Source organism: Rousettus aegyptiacus, unplaced genomic scaffold (genome assembly GCF_014176215.1).
Source record: "Rousettus aegyptiacus isolate mRouAeg1 unplaced genomic scaffold, mRouAeg1.p scaffold_m13_p_5, whole genome shotgun sequence".
NCBI lineage: Eukaryota > Metazoa > Chordata > Mammalia > Chiroptera > Pteropodidae > Rousettus > Rousettus aegyptiacus.
Window position 1 is genome coordinate 5,410,812 of NW_023416308.1, and position 13,107 is coordinate 5,423,918.

General features: G+C 46.7%; 1 protein-coding gene across 12 annotated transcripts in view; it reads left to right on the forward strand.

Moving 5' to 3' along the window:
• CUX2 (cut like homeobox 2) overlaps positions 1-13,107 on the forward strand; it is a 330,271-nt gene that overhangs the window by 209,206 nt on the left and 107,958 nt on the right. For all 12 annotated transcript variants that reach the window (XM_016149701.2, XM_016149704.2, XM_016149703.2 and 9 more), the window contains 2 exons: positions 3,734-3,844; positions 7,207-7,254. In XM_016149701.2, the coding sequence (XP_016005187.2) occupies positions 7,219-7,254 (36 nt within the window). In that variant the 5' untranslated portion in view covers positions 3,734-3,844; positions 7,207-7,218. The remainder of the gene's footprint in view (positions 1-3,733; positions 3,845-7,206; positions 7,255-13,107) is intronic.

A 13,107-nucleotide genomic window follows, 5' to 3' on the forward strand; every position in this document is an offset into this window, starting at 1 on the left:
GGTCGTAAGTTCCGAGGCTGCCCAGGACGCTGATGATGGCAGACCCTAGAAAGCGAGGGGCATTCTCCGGGCAGTGGGCATTTATGGTGGGTGAGCAGCACACAGCTTCTTCCTGCTCCTCCTGGTCCTGGGTGCAGCTCAACCCCAGCTTCCTTTCTCTCTGTGTTTTGGCCCGAGCCTCAGCTGCATCTATCATCTGCTTCAAGCTCATTAAAATTATTTCTTTTTAGTTGCAAATGGGCTGTTTATGATGATCATTATTTGAATGGTCTGCGCTGGGCTCCGGGCTGTCTGTCTGCTGCTGATGGCCTGTTAATCAGATGAGTCTCCACCCCGACTGGGCCTGGCCCAAAGTCTGGGGCTCTGTTAATCATGGTTCCCTAGGGCGGGGGGTGGGGGGCTGAGAGCTGGGGTGGGAGAGGATCCCAAGTTCTGCTTGATCATCAAAGGAGAGGCCCTGCTAGCTGTTCTGTGCCTGGTGGTTCAGACTCTCATTTCTAAAATTCCACTGCAGATCAGTTCTGGTTTATGTTGATGAGAGTTTTTTCCATTTCTTCAAAATAAATACAGTGCCGTGAGCTTTTTATTTTGAATATGTTTATTTTTAAAGGCTTGTTGATTCTGTCATTGGCCCACTTGCCTTCATTGATGTTCATATATCCTGTCTTTTAGAGAGAGAGTTTTTTTAATGCCTTTGCTTGATATGGTAAAACTCAGCGATACTCTGTCAGTCCTCTTATTTTTCTTTGTCTTTTTTGGTTAGATTTTCACTGACCTGTGAAATTTAAGCTCTTACAATCACTGATCTAGTGGGGTGTTTTCTGAGCTCTGTTTATCTAAATATAAGATTAATATCAGCCAACATTTATTGAACACTTGGTACTGCACTTGACGCTGTTCACTTTAATAGCATTTAAAACAGGCTCCCTGAACATCCCCCCAGCTAGTGGGGAAATGGAGCAGAAGCCCTATAAAGAGAAGGGCATTACAATTTTGCTTTTAGAATCCGCCAAGGACGTAATCCACACCTGAATCATTAGAATTAACTAATTTATTTCTTAGTCCCTGCTTGAATCACCTAACAAATACATTGTTTGTTACGTGAGATGATGGATGCAAGGAGCTTAGCATGGTGTCTGGTACATATAAGCACCCAATAAATGGGCGTCATGATCATTACTGTTGTTGTTATTGTTTGTGAGCTTACCGTAGAAATGTGGCAAGAATTTAGGGTTGAGGGATGAGCATTTTTAGGCAAAGTTGAGAAGATCAGTCATATCGTCTGCTCCTCTAGGGCTGAACAGGAAAGATACCAAGAGCTGGGCTTGCATGAGGCCAAGGCTGGGGCCCTGCTGACATTCCCTGGCCTGATTTCACCCCTGCTCTGTAGTGTGGACACAGCAGACAGATTTGCACCCACCAGCAGCCTGGGAGGTTTGGGAGGGGGGGGCCAGTGTAGCTGCATAGTGTAATTGTCTGGTACCATACATCAGGCAGTTGGACTTGTCGTGCTCAGATGTCCTTTCAGAGCCTCAGTTTTAAAAGAGGAGTCCAAGGCCAGCCCACACCAAGTATATCGGTTGCTGTGGTGCAACAGAGATAAGAACGTAGTGTCAGGTGCATGATAACCCAAAACCGGGTGATGTCAGCTCAAGTCTCAGTTCTGATTGTCCTGCAGCAATGTTAAAATCACATAATTGACTTTAAGATAGACAAGAATTGTGAGCATTCTGCCACAGCTCAAACTGACCATGACACTCCTGTTTCTTCTCGCCTGCCAAGTGAGGTTCTACACACTGGGCTGCACCACCTGGTTGGTGTTTGTCTACCTTTGATTTGTCCTTTTTGCTGCAAATACAGATCTCTCCCCAGTCACTTGATTTTTTGAGTTGTAGTTGGTTGTGGTTTATTTTATTGAAACTGATTATTTTTAAATGATGATAAACCAGAAGTCTCCCTTTTTTCTTCTGTCATCTTGGCAGGCTGTTAGAAACTGTTTATGGTTCTCTCTCTCACGACACCTTGTTTCTCACCTGGCTCAAAATTTCGCAGGGCTTTTGGACCCTAAGCCCCCAAACCTTGAAGTTGGTGTACCCACTGCTGTGGCATGGAAATGATTTCAGCACCTTGGAGAGCACCACAGTCCTTGTCTCATGCCCTCCTGTTTTAATCACTACCGTTGTGCCTCGACCTTTTCCCTTCTAGTCTAATGATTCTGCAAAGAGGTTAGACATTTCCCCAGAAATAGAAATTTCCTACCCAGTTTCTCCCAAACACTCCATAGGCAGGGAAACACATCCCCGTTTGGGGTAGGCTTTCCAGTCTCTGATGGGTATGAGGTTTATGGCACTATGGTGAACTGCTATTGAGCAGACTTACCGACTCTCAGACATGATATAAGACAATTACCATGCATTTCGTCTCTTAGAGGGAAAAGGATTTGCAGTGGGTTAATAGTACTTTTATTTCATTATCTAATGGTAAAAGTGTTTCATTGTGTGTGCAAGATGAATGCGTATTAGCAATGACAAATGGGGTCTTTCAGCACGGTGCCGGGCCTCATCATACATATGTTAGATTAAAGAGTTCACCCTAGAAATACACTCTCGCATCTGCGTGTGTGTTTTTAATAAATCTGATTGCAGAAATTTATTGCATCACCGGATTTAGGAAATTATAGGGCTTGATTGCTGCAGATATAATCGGGTGATAAATACAGAAATGCTCCTCGAGTTATGGCCCAGAAAAAAAGCCCATCTCGGCATAGTGTAAGAAGGCAGCAGACCACATAAACATAGCATTTCTTGAATTATGCAAATGAAATCCATGACAACTCATGGTGAATTGTACTCCCCTTGTGAAACTACCACCGTTAAAGTGAAGAAAACTATAAGAGGGGTGATCAAATATACATGTACGACCAGCAGATATTGTCTGTGACGTGCGTGAGCTGGAACATCCTCCCCCGCTTCCAAATCCCTTACTCTTTTTTCCCCTCAATGGCACGTCTTATGAAAACCTCGTCTGACACCTTCATTGCACATAAGCAGGCAAGGCACCTTCTAATCCATTTCTTCTGGATCCAAGAGTCTTCAGTGAAATATTTCTTATGCTTGAAGTGAACCTTAAATGATTTACTGCAGGGTACACAAAAGGTCAGCTTGCTTCTTATTGGCACCTTCATTTTTCCAAAATCTACTGAAATTAAAAAGCCATCTATATCTTAAAAGGCGTATTTATGAACCCTTAAGTGTAAGTAAGTCATAGTTGGAACAGTTCCCACCTCTGATATATGAAAGCTGTCGACAGCACTTTCTTACACTATAATATGCCCATACAATATGCCACACTTTACTATTTTGACACGGTTTGGAGATGTTTTCTACAGTTACTGACAAGCTTATGCCATCACTCCTTTGGAAATTTAAGAGGTGGGGCAGGGGGTGGGGAAGAGATGAAGAAAACAACTCCACCCAACTTTATGGGAGATTATTGATCTGACCCGACTTCCGACCAGCAAAAAAAAAAAAAAAAAAATGAAAAGCCGTCCTGGATTTTTTCGGTTGCATCCCCAGTTTCGTAAATTATTCATTTGTGCCAGGAGTCAATATTCTGTCTTTTCTCAGCTTTGTAAGTTAAGAAAACTTGTTTGGAATGCTGTTTTGTACAATGATTAAAAAGGAAAAGGAGGGGAAAAAAATCTTTCTCTCTCTCTTTTTTTTTATTGTTCCAGAAGGAGCTTAATTCCGTCGCTTCTGAGCTGTCTGCACGGCAGGAGGAGAGTGAACATTCTCATAAACATTTAATTGAACTCCGCCGAGAATTTAAGAAAAATGTACCTGAGGTACAGTATATTTGCTGTTATAGAATTAACTCAGTAGGAATGCAGATTTTTCTCTGTTCAAACTATATTTTGAAAACCGTAGACATAAGTGACTAACAAGAAAAGAAGCTAATTAGCCCTGAAGAAAAATTACAGCTTCCAACTTTTCGGGGTTTTTTGGTATAGTAGTGCTCAGTGCTGCTGTCTGAAGTGAGGGCAGGATGCTTCTCCACTGAAATCAACTGTTAGACATCTGTTTTCTCCCCGCGTTCATATCTAAGTCAGATGTTTGGCCTTTATGGCAGAAGTAATTCGTCTAGAGTTCTTGATTTTATTTTACTTTTTCATTGGCGTGTGGAGGATGACAGCTATAGCCACCTCCTTAGGTCCTTCCCTCCATCTCTGAAACTGCCTCAATTCATCCCCCACCCCCCAACCCTGCCCCCACCCTTACAACTCCAGCCATCAGCTTTGTCTTTCCCAGCTGCCATGAGGGTGGTCCAGATAATGACCAGCCCTAAGCAATGTAAAGACCCCCCAGGGTAAGGGACTAGAAAGGACTTGTTTCTGTTCTTTACAGTGGTGAATGTGTGAATTCCTTTTCGCTCCTCTGTCAGTCTTCTGCTTCTTATTCTTTTTTTAATGATAAAGTAAACACAAATAGGAAAAATAAAGCCTTCTCAGTCCATATAATGTTGGCAGGGATGTGATACATCAGAGCTGTTGTGGGAAAGAGACTCAGACCACCCCCAAAGCCAACTGGTCAGCTTCTCTGGTCAGCAGAGGTTATTTGAGCTCTGTATCCGAACCTGCTAGGGTTGCTTAGATCTTGGAGGGGGGCTGGAACAGGATCCAGCATTCTGGAGGAATCAGACCTGGTGATGGTGATTCCATTCTGCCTGTTGGAATCATCCAGGGGTCCTGTCGGCATCCTGCTGTTGGTGGAGGGATCCATACAAAGATGGAGAAGAGGCAGGCCCACCCAGGAATTGGGCCACATGAGCAGAGAAGTCGTCGGTCCCTTAGCTGTGAAATCCTCCTTGCACAAGTCATAAATATCTTTGGTTCTTCAAGGCAGGAAAGGGAAGTGGGATCTAGCTAGAACTTGTCCGTGGAGCAAGCCTGGAAGAAATCTTAGGTTAGGGAGCTGAGGGAGGATGTGCTTAGAGAGGAGGTGGGAATCTCAGCTCTGAGTGTGTTTCACATGTCAGGGTTTCAGAATGGCCAAATCAAGCCTTTGGTTTGACTCCAGGAGCTGAGAATGGCGATACTGAGCAAACTTCCCTTCCCTCCTAGAACAGAGAACAGCTTGGTCTTTAAACTGCTTTAAACTGATTTTTCTGCCCAGAATGAGTACCAGAGCAGAGATGAAAGCACCCTGGATCTTCACGGCCCTCCATCTTGTCCTTTCCCCAGGTCACATGGGAGTCCCCAGGTGAGGAGGGAAATCCAGGCCAGGTTTTAAGCCTCGAATTTGGCTTACATAATTTTAATACTGCATAATTATGCAATTATGTAATTAGGGGGAATAAGTTTCCATTCCTATTATAGTCGTGCCTCTGAAAATTGTCATTTCTGGAACTAGTCTCTCCTGGTGGGGAGAGTCACGCCAGAGCTTTATTTAAGAACATCATCTGGCTGGTGCCCAGCTCATGTCCTGCTGGTGCCTTCGCTCATCTTTCTCCAAGGGTTAAAGCAGACAGGACATTGGCCCAGAGTCCCGCCAAACCCCTCCCAGGGAGCCTCAGTTTGAATCCCCGAAACTCACTTGAGTGTGGGGTTGTGAGAAGAGCTCATCTGGGGAGTCTGTCGACTTGCATCGGACCCCAGCTGTGCCACTCCGCGCTGCAGGACCTTGAGCAAGCTAGCCCCACTCGGGGCCTCGGTCTCTCTTTCGGTACATTCCAGGGACTGGAGGGTTTGTTCCTGACCCCCTTCTGACACGGATATTTCCTGAACCTGAACCAGAAGTTTCATGCCCAAAAATTTTATTTAGTGTGTAAAGTCTTGTAAATTTTACAAGAAGTTGCCAAGCGTTTAGCATCTCAGAAGATTTTACCCCTAAACTGGATTTCTGGTATCTTTGAACTATTTGGTAGATCTGGCCACATGGTCGCTCCATGACCACTTGACAGTCACCAGAAAGAGCAGAGCAGCTGCCACCTTGTTAGACTTAAGTTCCTCCAAATGATCTGCCACATGACCTCCCAGCCTGCCTCCCTTGTGTACCTGCCGTGGCCTCTGCCAACATTTGAGTTTACAACCTGTGACCTAGGTGTTCATGTTTCCTTTTCCATTGCTCAGCCCGCGTGCCTGTGGTTCCTTGTGATCCGATCCACTAAGTTCACTTGTGCTTCCTATGTCCCTCCTGAAGATCCCCAGCGTAAATGTCAGTGGCTCTGAGAAGCCCTGGGGGACATAGTCAGTGAGGAGGGGAACCCAGGATCCAGAAGAGGGATCTTTTCCAGGGCAGAAGCTTTTATAGGGGTTTCTTGTAGGCCATGGCTGACAACAGTTGGGGGAGTCATCAGTGGGTCTGAGAGGAAATTGAAGCATTTAGGGTTGGAATCTTGAGACACTTGGTTCTAAAAGCCTCTCTCTTGCATGCTAGGGAGGACTCCCCGTGAGCCCTTGGGGCTGGGAACCTCAAGGTCACTTGTGAAAGGCAGGAAATTAGGGTCCAGAAATAGGAGGCTCCCTTCTGAACACAGCCCAGTGCCATAGAGTTCATCAAACATTTACAGTGCTCTTCCTCTGAGATAGGTGCTGAGAGGGGTAACCCAGCCAAGTTCCCAGAAACTGCATATTCTGACAAGGAAGGAGAGATGAGTACGGAGTGATGTTGCTAAAATGCTGGGTGGACGAACAGAGATGGCCATCCGAAGGAGACGGCCCCTAAAAAACAGAAGGTTTTCATGAAGGGACTTTGGTAACATGACCCTGGGTGTGGAAAATTAAGGTCACCTCTCCAGTGTCTGCTCCAAAGAGTATCCCATGATGGACCACCAGTCCCACAGCTACTTCGCATCGAAGAGCATTCCATAATCAAATCCATTTGTGAAATGCTACTTTTTCTGTACCTCTTCCAGAAGTTCCCAGTATCCGTTATATTAAATGCTCCAAAAAGTCCTGTAAGGAAGAAACTTGATGTTGGGCTTGATATGTCCCCTTGGTGGGGGGGGGGGGGCGGTGTGGATGTATGTGGATGTGTGTCTGTCTGTGTGTAGACGTATACATGAGGAACGCTTACAAAATTCCATGGAGCGCAGGTCCTATGGGACACGTTGGGAAATGCTGGCCTGGGGAACAACGGTGAGCTGCACGCGGGGCCACGGGTGTCCCACTTGGCGCTGTGGTGAACTCTTCCTTGATCTCTTTTTCAGGAAATCAGGGAGATGGTGGCTCCTGTATTAAAAAGCTTCCAAGCTGAGGTAAGACCCAAAGCCCATGGCACATTCCAAACCCAGTTCCCTCTCCTGTCCCACTAGAACTGCCAGAGGAGGCCAGCTGCCTCTGGAGTTTGGGAGAGACATCTCTGCCCCATTCTCTCCAGATCAGCCAGTGTTGTGATAAGTGTGTGTTCTCTGTTATGTTGGATGGGATTCCAGTGTCTGAGCCCCCAAAATCTCTCTCTCCCTACGTGTAACCCAGCCTTACAATGGCTCTGCTACACATAATATCTATGACCTTGAACAAACCACCTCACCTTCCAGGCTGGTTTCTCCTTTTTGGAGGTTTGGACTCAGTAACATTTGCTCTCCCGTGGCATTCTGCTCTGATTATCTAAGGCAGCCTTGCAGATAAGTCCAAACACATACCAGCCTGTCCTGAAATCTCTACCAGCCGAACATCTGAGTGTAAAGGCAACATTGTTCACATTCTGTTCTGTCCACCCATCGGGCTCTACCTGGTTCCTTTGGTAGCAGCAGAGCTGTTCTCAGCCAGTCATTTCTCTTGCCTCCCTGGGGCCTGGGATGGGGATGGACCTCCCTCTTTTTTCTTCTTGACTTGACTTTGTGACCAGGACTCTGAGAATCTCCACTTGTCTGGTCGTTACAGGTGGTAGGCTAGGAAAAGAATGGAATTCCACTGGGGCAGGGGAGTGGAGGGGAAGCCATTTCTCAAATGTTCCATCTTCAGGGGGCTCTTCGCAGCCTTCCTCTGGATTCAGGCAGGACCCTGGAAGGATTGGCCCTTCTCAGAGCTTACCGGCAGAGATATGTTTTAAGTCTGTCATCCGCCAAGCGCCACATTACTTTAAATCTGTCTCTTTGGAATCGCGTAAGCACATAAGGCAATATTAAAGTAAACAATAACTGGATTTACACAAATGTCGCTGATTTCCATATTTTTCATCCCTTCATTTTATTACTGAGTTGACTGATGTGCTTATTTATTTATAGGGCCATTCAATATTGATTCATTTGGTTGTGAGGTGCCTGAGCTAAAAGGAAAAGAAAAAAAAAGACCAATGATGTTGGGAATGTGTTGTCATGACTGTGTTTTTTTAAAAAAAGAGGTCCCCATCTGCCAAGTCCTGGTCCTTTGAGGGTCACCCAGCACACAAGCCCTCTCAAGCAGCTGATCCTTCTGCCCAACCCAGAGACAGACATTGAGCTTTTTGTACAGAGTGTCACTCTCTCGGCTGTCCCATTGCTTGGTTTGTGTGGTAGAGCTTCTCTTAACCACTCAGAGTCTCTGTTTTCCTATCTGTTGAATGGGGATAAAGACACTGCAGATCTCTTCATGTTGTTTTGAGGGGGAACTGAGATGTAATGCAGGGAAGCGGGTAAATGTGATGCCTGGCACAGAGAGCACTTCTGCGGAGTGAAGAGCAGACTCGCGTCCACCTGGGTTTGCGTCCTGCCTCTGCCAGTTGCTAGCTGTTTGACCTTAGGGGATTTACTTGACCTATGTGTGCCTCTTTTAAAATCTGTATAATTGGATAATAATTACACCTGTGTCATAGGGTTGTGATTGAGGAAGAACAAAATTATACCCGTGGAGTGCTCAGAACGTTGCATTGCCTATAAGGAGTCTTGGTTATTTTGTTATTCCTATTATCATGACCTCTAATATAGGTTTATTTAGCCTTTACTGTGCCAGAACTGGAATCTGCCTCTTTCTTAGATCTTCAGGGCTTTTTATCCAAAAGAAGGAGCCTTTCTGTCACTGTAGGAAAAAGGCGTGACGTATGTCATCTTTACAGTAGGAGAAAGAGTTAAACGTCAGGTTTGGGTGATGATCCAGAGAAGACCCAAGTGCAGGGTGGTGGGAAGCACACGAAGATAGGACTCAGACAGGTCTGCCTTGAGACTCAGCCCTGCTGCTTACACCAGCTGTGCGGCCTGGGGGAAGGAAGTTCCTTAAACTCCCAGAGCTACAGCTGTCCTCCTCTGGCAAATGTGGCCAACGGTAAGGATTTAAAGAAGTAAGTGGCATGGAGACAGTTGACAGGGTGTCCGGCACACAGTTGGTGCTCAGGAAGTGTAGGGGGAGAGAAAGTCTAAGGGGGCCAGAAGGAGAGACAAAGCTGATCTCTCATTACCAAACTCGTGCGGCATGTTAAATAGACACTGTTTAAAAAGCTGGGGATCTTCAAAGAACTTCGTTAATTTTCTTAAGAGGGCTCTCCATTGTCCCTTTAATGTACCAAAAAGACTACATTTGTCTGGAGTTTTATTCCCGAAACTCCTGCTTTCCTCATGATCTATTGACTAATCCATTGCAGCAGCCGTGGCCCTCCCCGCGCCTCAGGGGAGACACGCCGCCAGAGAAAGGTGTTAATAAAAAGCATCTTCTTCACCCAGAACAAACTGCGCATACACAGGCCGTTCATAATCCAAATTTGATTTTCATTTTAATTTTTTTAATGAGCGTTCATCCTTTATGCTGCTTCCCTCTCACGATCTCCCAGGCTCTGGGCTCAGGGCTGAGGATTCCCCAGTGGGCATTAATCACCTCCCAGGAATATTCCCTGAGGCAAACACCTTCCCGAGTCACATAAACTAGCCCATAAAACGCCAGGGCTGAATATCATACCGTCCTTCCCTCTTCCCCAGGGCAGGCCTCTTGTTGAAATATAACATGTTCGGGTTCATCCCTTAATTTCACTCCGCCAGCCGCAGTGTATACAGAATCTAGGCACCCTTTTTATCTTTTCATACTATATATGAGTGTGCGTCTTTTCTTTCTTTCCTTTCCTTTCCTTTTGTGTGTCTGTATGTGTGTGCGGGCGCGTGCTGGTGGGAGGGGGGCAGAGAGGAAGTGAATTTGCCCTGCTGTGAATCAAGGAAGCTTTTCCTCTCCGCCTTGATTGCTTAAAGGACAGCCTTGATTCCCCCTGCTCAGGGAAACAAAGAAGCCAGTGAAGGTGGCTTAATGGAGACAGCTTGAAATGGCCAAAGTTTGAATATCCTTGCTCGCAGAGAAAAGAGCAAGACGAAAGCCCCGCTAATTACAAAAGTTGCTTTATGAAAGATAATTCAAAGCAATAATTTAGCAAACATAATCAAGTCGCACAGATGGGGTTGTTGATGGATGGATTGCAACATGCAATTAGCAGTTCTCGCAGTTACATATCATTAACCCTCCGAGCACAAAAATTATTTTCTCATTATTAGTTGAAAAGGTAAAATTAAGCTGACTAGACAGTAAAGGAACAAACTACAATTAATTACCTTCATTTATTACAGTCATTATTTTAAACTTATTTTTACTTGCAGAGAGAGATGAAAACATCTAAATTAAAAGTTTTGTTATGCTAAACCAGAGGTGAAACTTTTCTGAGGATTGTGTGCACTGGCCCAGGCGGGAAGAAGGCAGGGCCACTGCTGGGTGTTTTTTCTGTGCTTCCTTCTTTCACCGTGAAGGGAGTGTGGCCTGCAGATGGCAAGTCCTTTTGGTTGAATTGGAACAGATGCATTCACCTGGGCCTGATAGAAACACAGCAGTTTGGGAACATAGGGGGCTGACATGGCCTCTGAAACCCCAGGGAAGGCAGGAGAGCGTGGTGGTCAGATAACCAGGGTCTGAGTCTCACCCTAACACTGCTTATGTGACTTTGGCAAGAGACTGCATATCGTTGAGCCACTGTTCATGTCTGTAAATTGTGACAGCTTACAGGATTGCATGAGGGCCAGTGAAATCCTCTTCCAAGTCGCCGGTGAGTCATTTGTTCTCATCGTGGTGGGTGCGTTCGGTCACACGGGTCCGTGCCCTCTCAGGGTCAGAAGGATCTTTGTGACATGGCCACCTTCTTAGAGCTTAGAGCGGAGACTGAGATGCCACTTGCCAAGAGATGTATTCATCATCAGTTGAGCCCCTGCAATCATTTATTCATTCAGCAAACGTTTACGGAGACCCTATTGCATACCACGTGGTGTTCTAAGTACTAGGCCCAGGGAAGGTAACAGTCTGTTGCCAAATTGACCCCTCTTTGTGTAGGAGAGGGCAAGCATTTGTACAACACCCAGAAGGACCACCCTTCTACTTGGCACCTTGCAAGTCCACTCAGCGAATCCTTGTGGAGCACCTGCTGTGTGCTAGGCTCTAGGTCGAAGGCTGTGAAAGGTCAGAAGGTAGTAAGACACCATTCCTGCCCTTCAGGAGTATCCCTGGAGGCCAGTCCCGGTGATTGAAACTACTTCCAGGAGTCACGTGGAGAGCTTCCTCCCAGAGGTTCCACTTGTTTACAGAGCTTCAGTTCACACCCATCCCCGTGATGGCTGCACAACACCCCACCCCATGCCCGCCTGTGTTGTGTCCTGACATCAAGAGATGGGGCCTGTGTCTCTATCTTTTGAATCTGGCCTGAGTCTGCTTTGACCAGTAGAATGTAGTGGAAATGGCCCTGTGCCAGGACCAAGTAGAGACCCTAGCTGGCCTTGCAGTCATCCTGCCGCCCTGTTAGTAACGAAGTGTGACGTGCCCATTGGCTTGACAGCTCTCAGCCTTGGTGGACGTTTGTTGGGTGAACGAATGACTCAGTCAGTCAGTCAGCAAATAGATAAGTATAACTCTAGTTACAGTCACTTACCCTCTACTGTGCCATCTGTAAAGTGGGGTGAGGATACCTTGCCAGTCTGATTCACATGGGTTTTACAGCCACCCTTGTTGAAGCTGTAAGGCATCATTACCTGCTGTGGTCCGGGGCACCGCAGACCCTTCCCTGCAGACCTCACCGGCCAAAGGTGCTGAACTCAGCCTGCCCTGAGTCCCTCTCACTTGCAGTGGGCAGAGAGCTGCACGTTCCCTTCTTTTGACCCATCCGCCTGCCAGCATCCTGGTGGTTGATCAGAGCCTGGCCAGACCAACACGAAAGAAGAGGAGAGAGCAAAGGCCAAGGCGCCCACATACCACCTCCTGATTTGGGCATCACGAGACCCAGTTGTCCTTTGTTGTCAGTTAGTAAGTAGTCAGTCTTGGCACTTGGCCCTGCCTCTGTGAGAGAAGTCTCCTGAAGTGACTTTTATTGCATGCCTACTTTGTGCCACATACTTTCTAATGGTAATTTCATGTGTTCTTCATGATGTTTCTATCAGAGAGTAGTTCTATGATTATCCCCTTTCTACAGATGAAGAAACTGAGGCTCAGGGAGATAACCGACATCTACCCATTGTCCAAGTATGTACCTGAGGCAGGGCAAGAACTAAGGGGGCATAAGAATTCAGGCAGGGGTTGGGGGGCGGTGTTGGATAGAGAAAGCCCTAAAGACAGAGAGCCAAGGCCAGTGGGTCCCCCTGCCATCTGGCCCCTGCCCGCCTCTCCCCTTGGCCAGGTGGCCCAGCTCATTCACTCCTCAGCGTGTTCGCACTTGCTGTTCCCTCTGCCTGGAATGTCCTCCCTGCACCATCTTTTTTGCCCGATTAACTGTTTTCAAATGTCACATACTCAGGGAGTAAGGAAGCTCCTCCCTGAAAGACCCAACCCCCTGGTCAGGCTTTGAGCTCTCCCTGCCTCCCACCACAGCATGGCCCCTACATTTATCCAGCATGGCACTTAGCATTAGTCGTCTTTATGCACTAGATCTTTCAGGGCGTTGGGGCCATTTTCAGGGCTTTGGCTATGACTCTGAATGAGGTGGGAGCTATGGGAGACTTCAAAATAGAGGAGGAACCAGCTCTGATTCCGGTTTTAGCAGGATCCCCCTAGCTGCTAATCCGATGGCACGGTGAAGTACAGGGAGCAAAGATGACTGAGAGCAGGAGATTGTACCCCTGTACCTCCTCATTGACCCCACACCCCAACTCGAGCCCCTGCTCACTTCCCACAGCCTGAAGTCA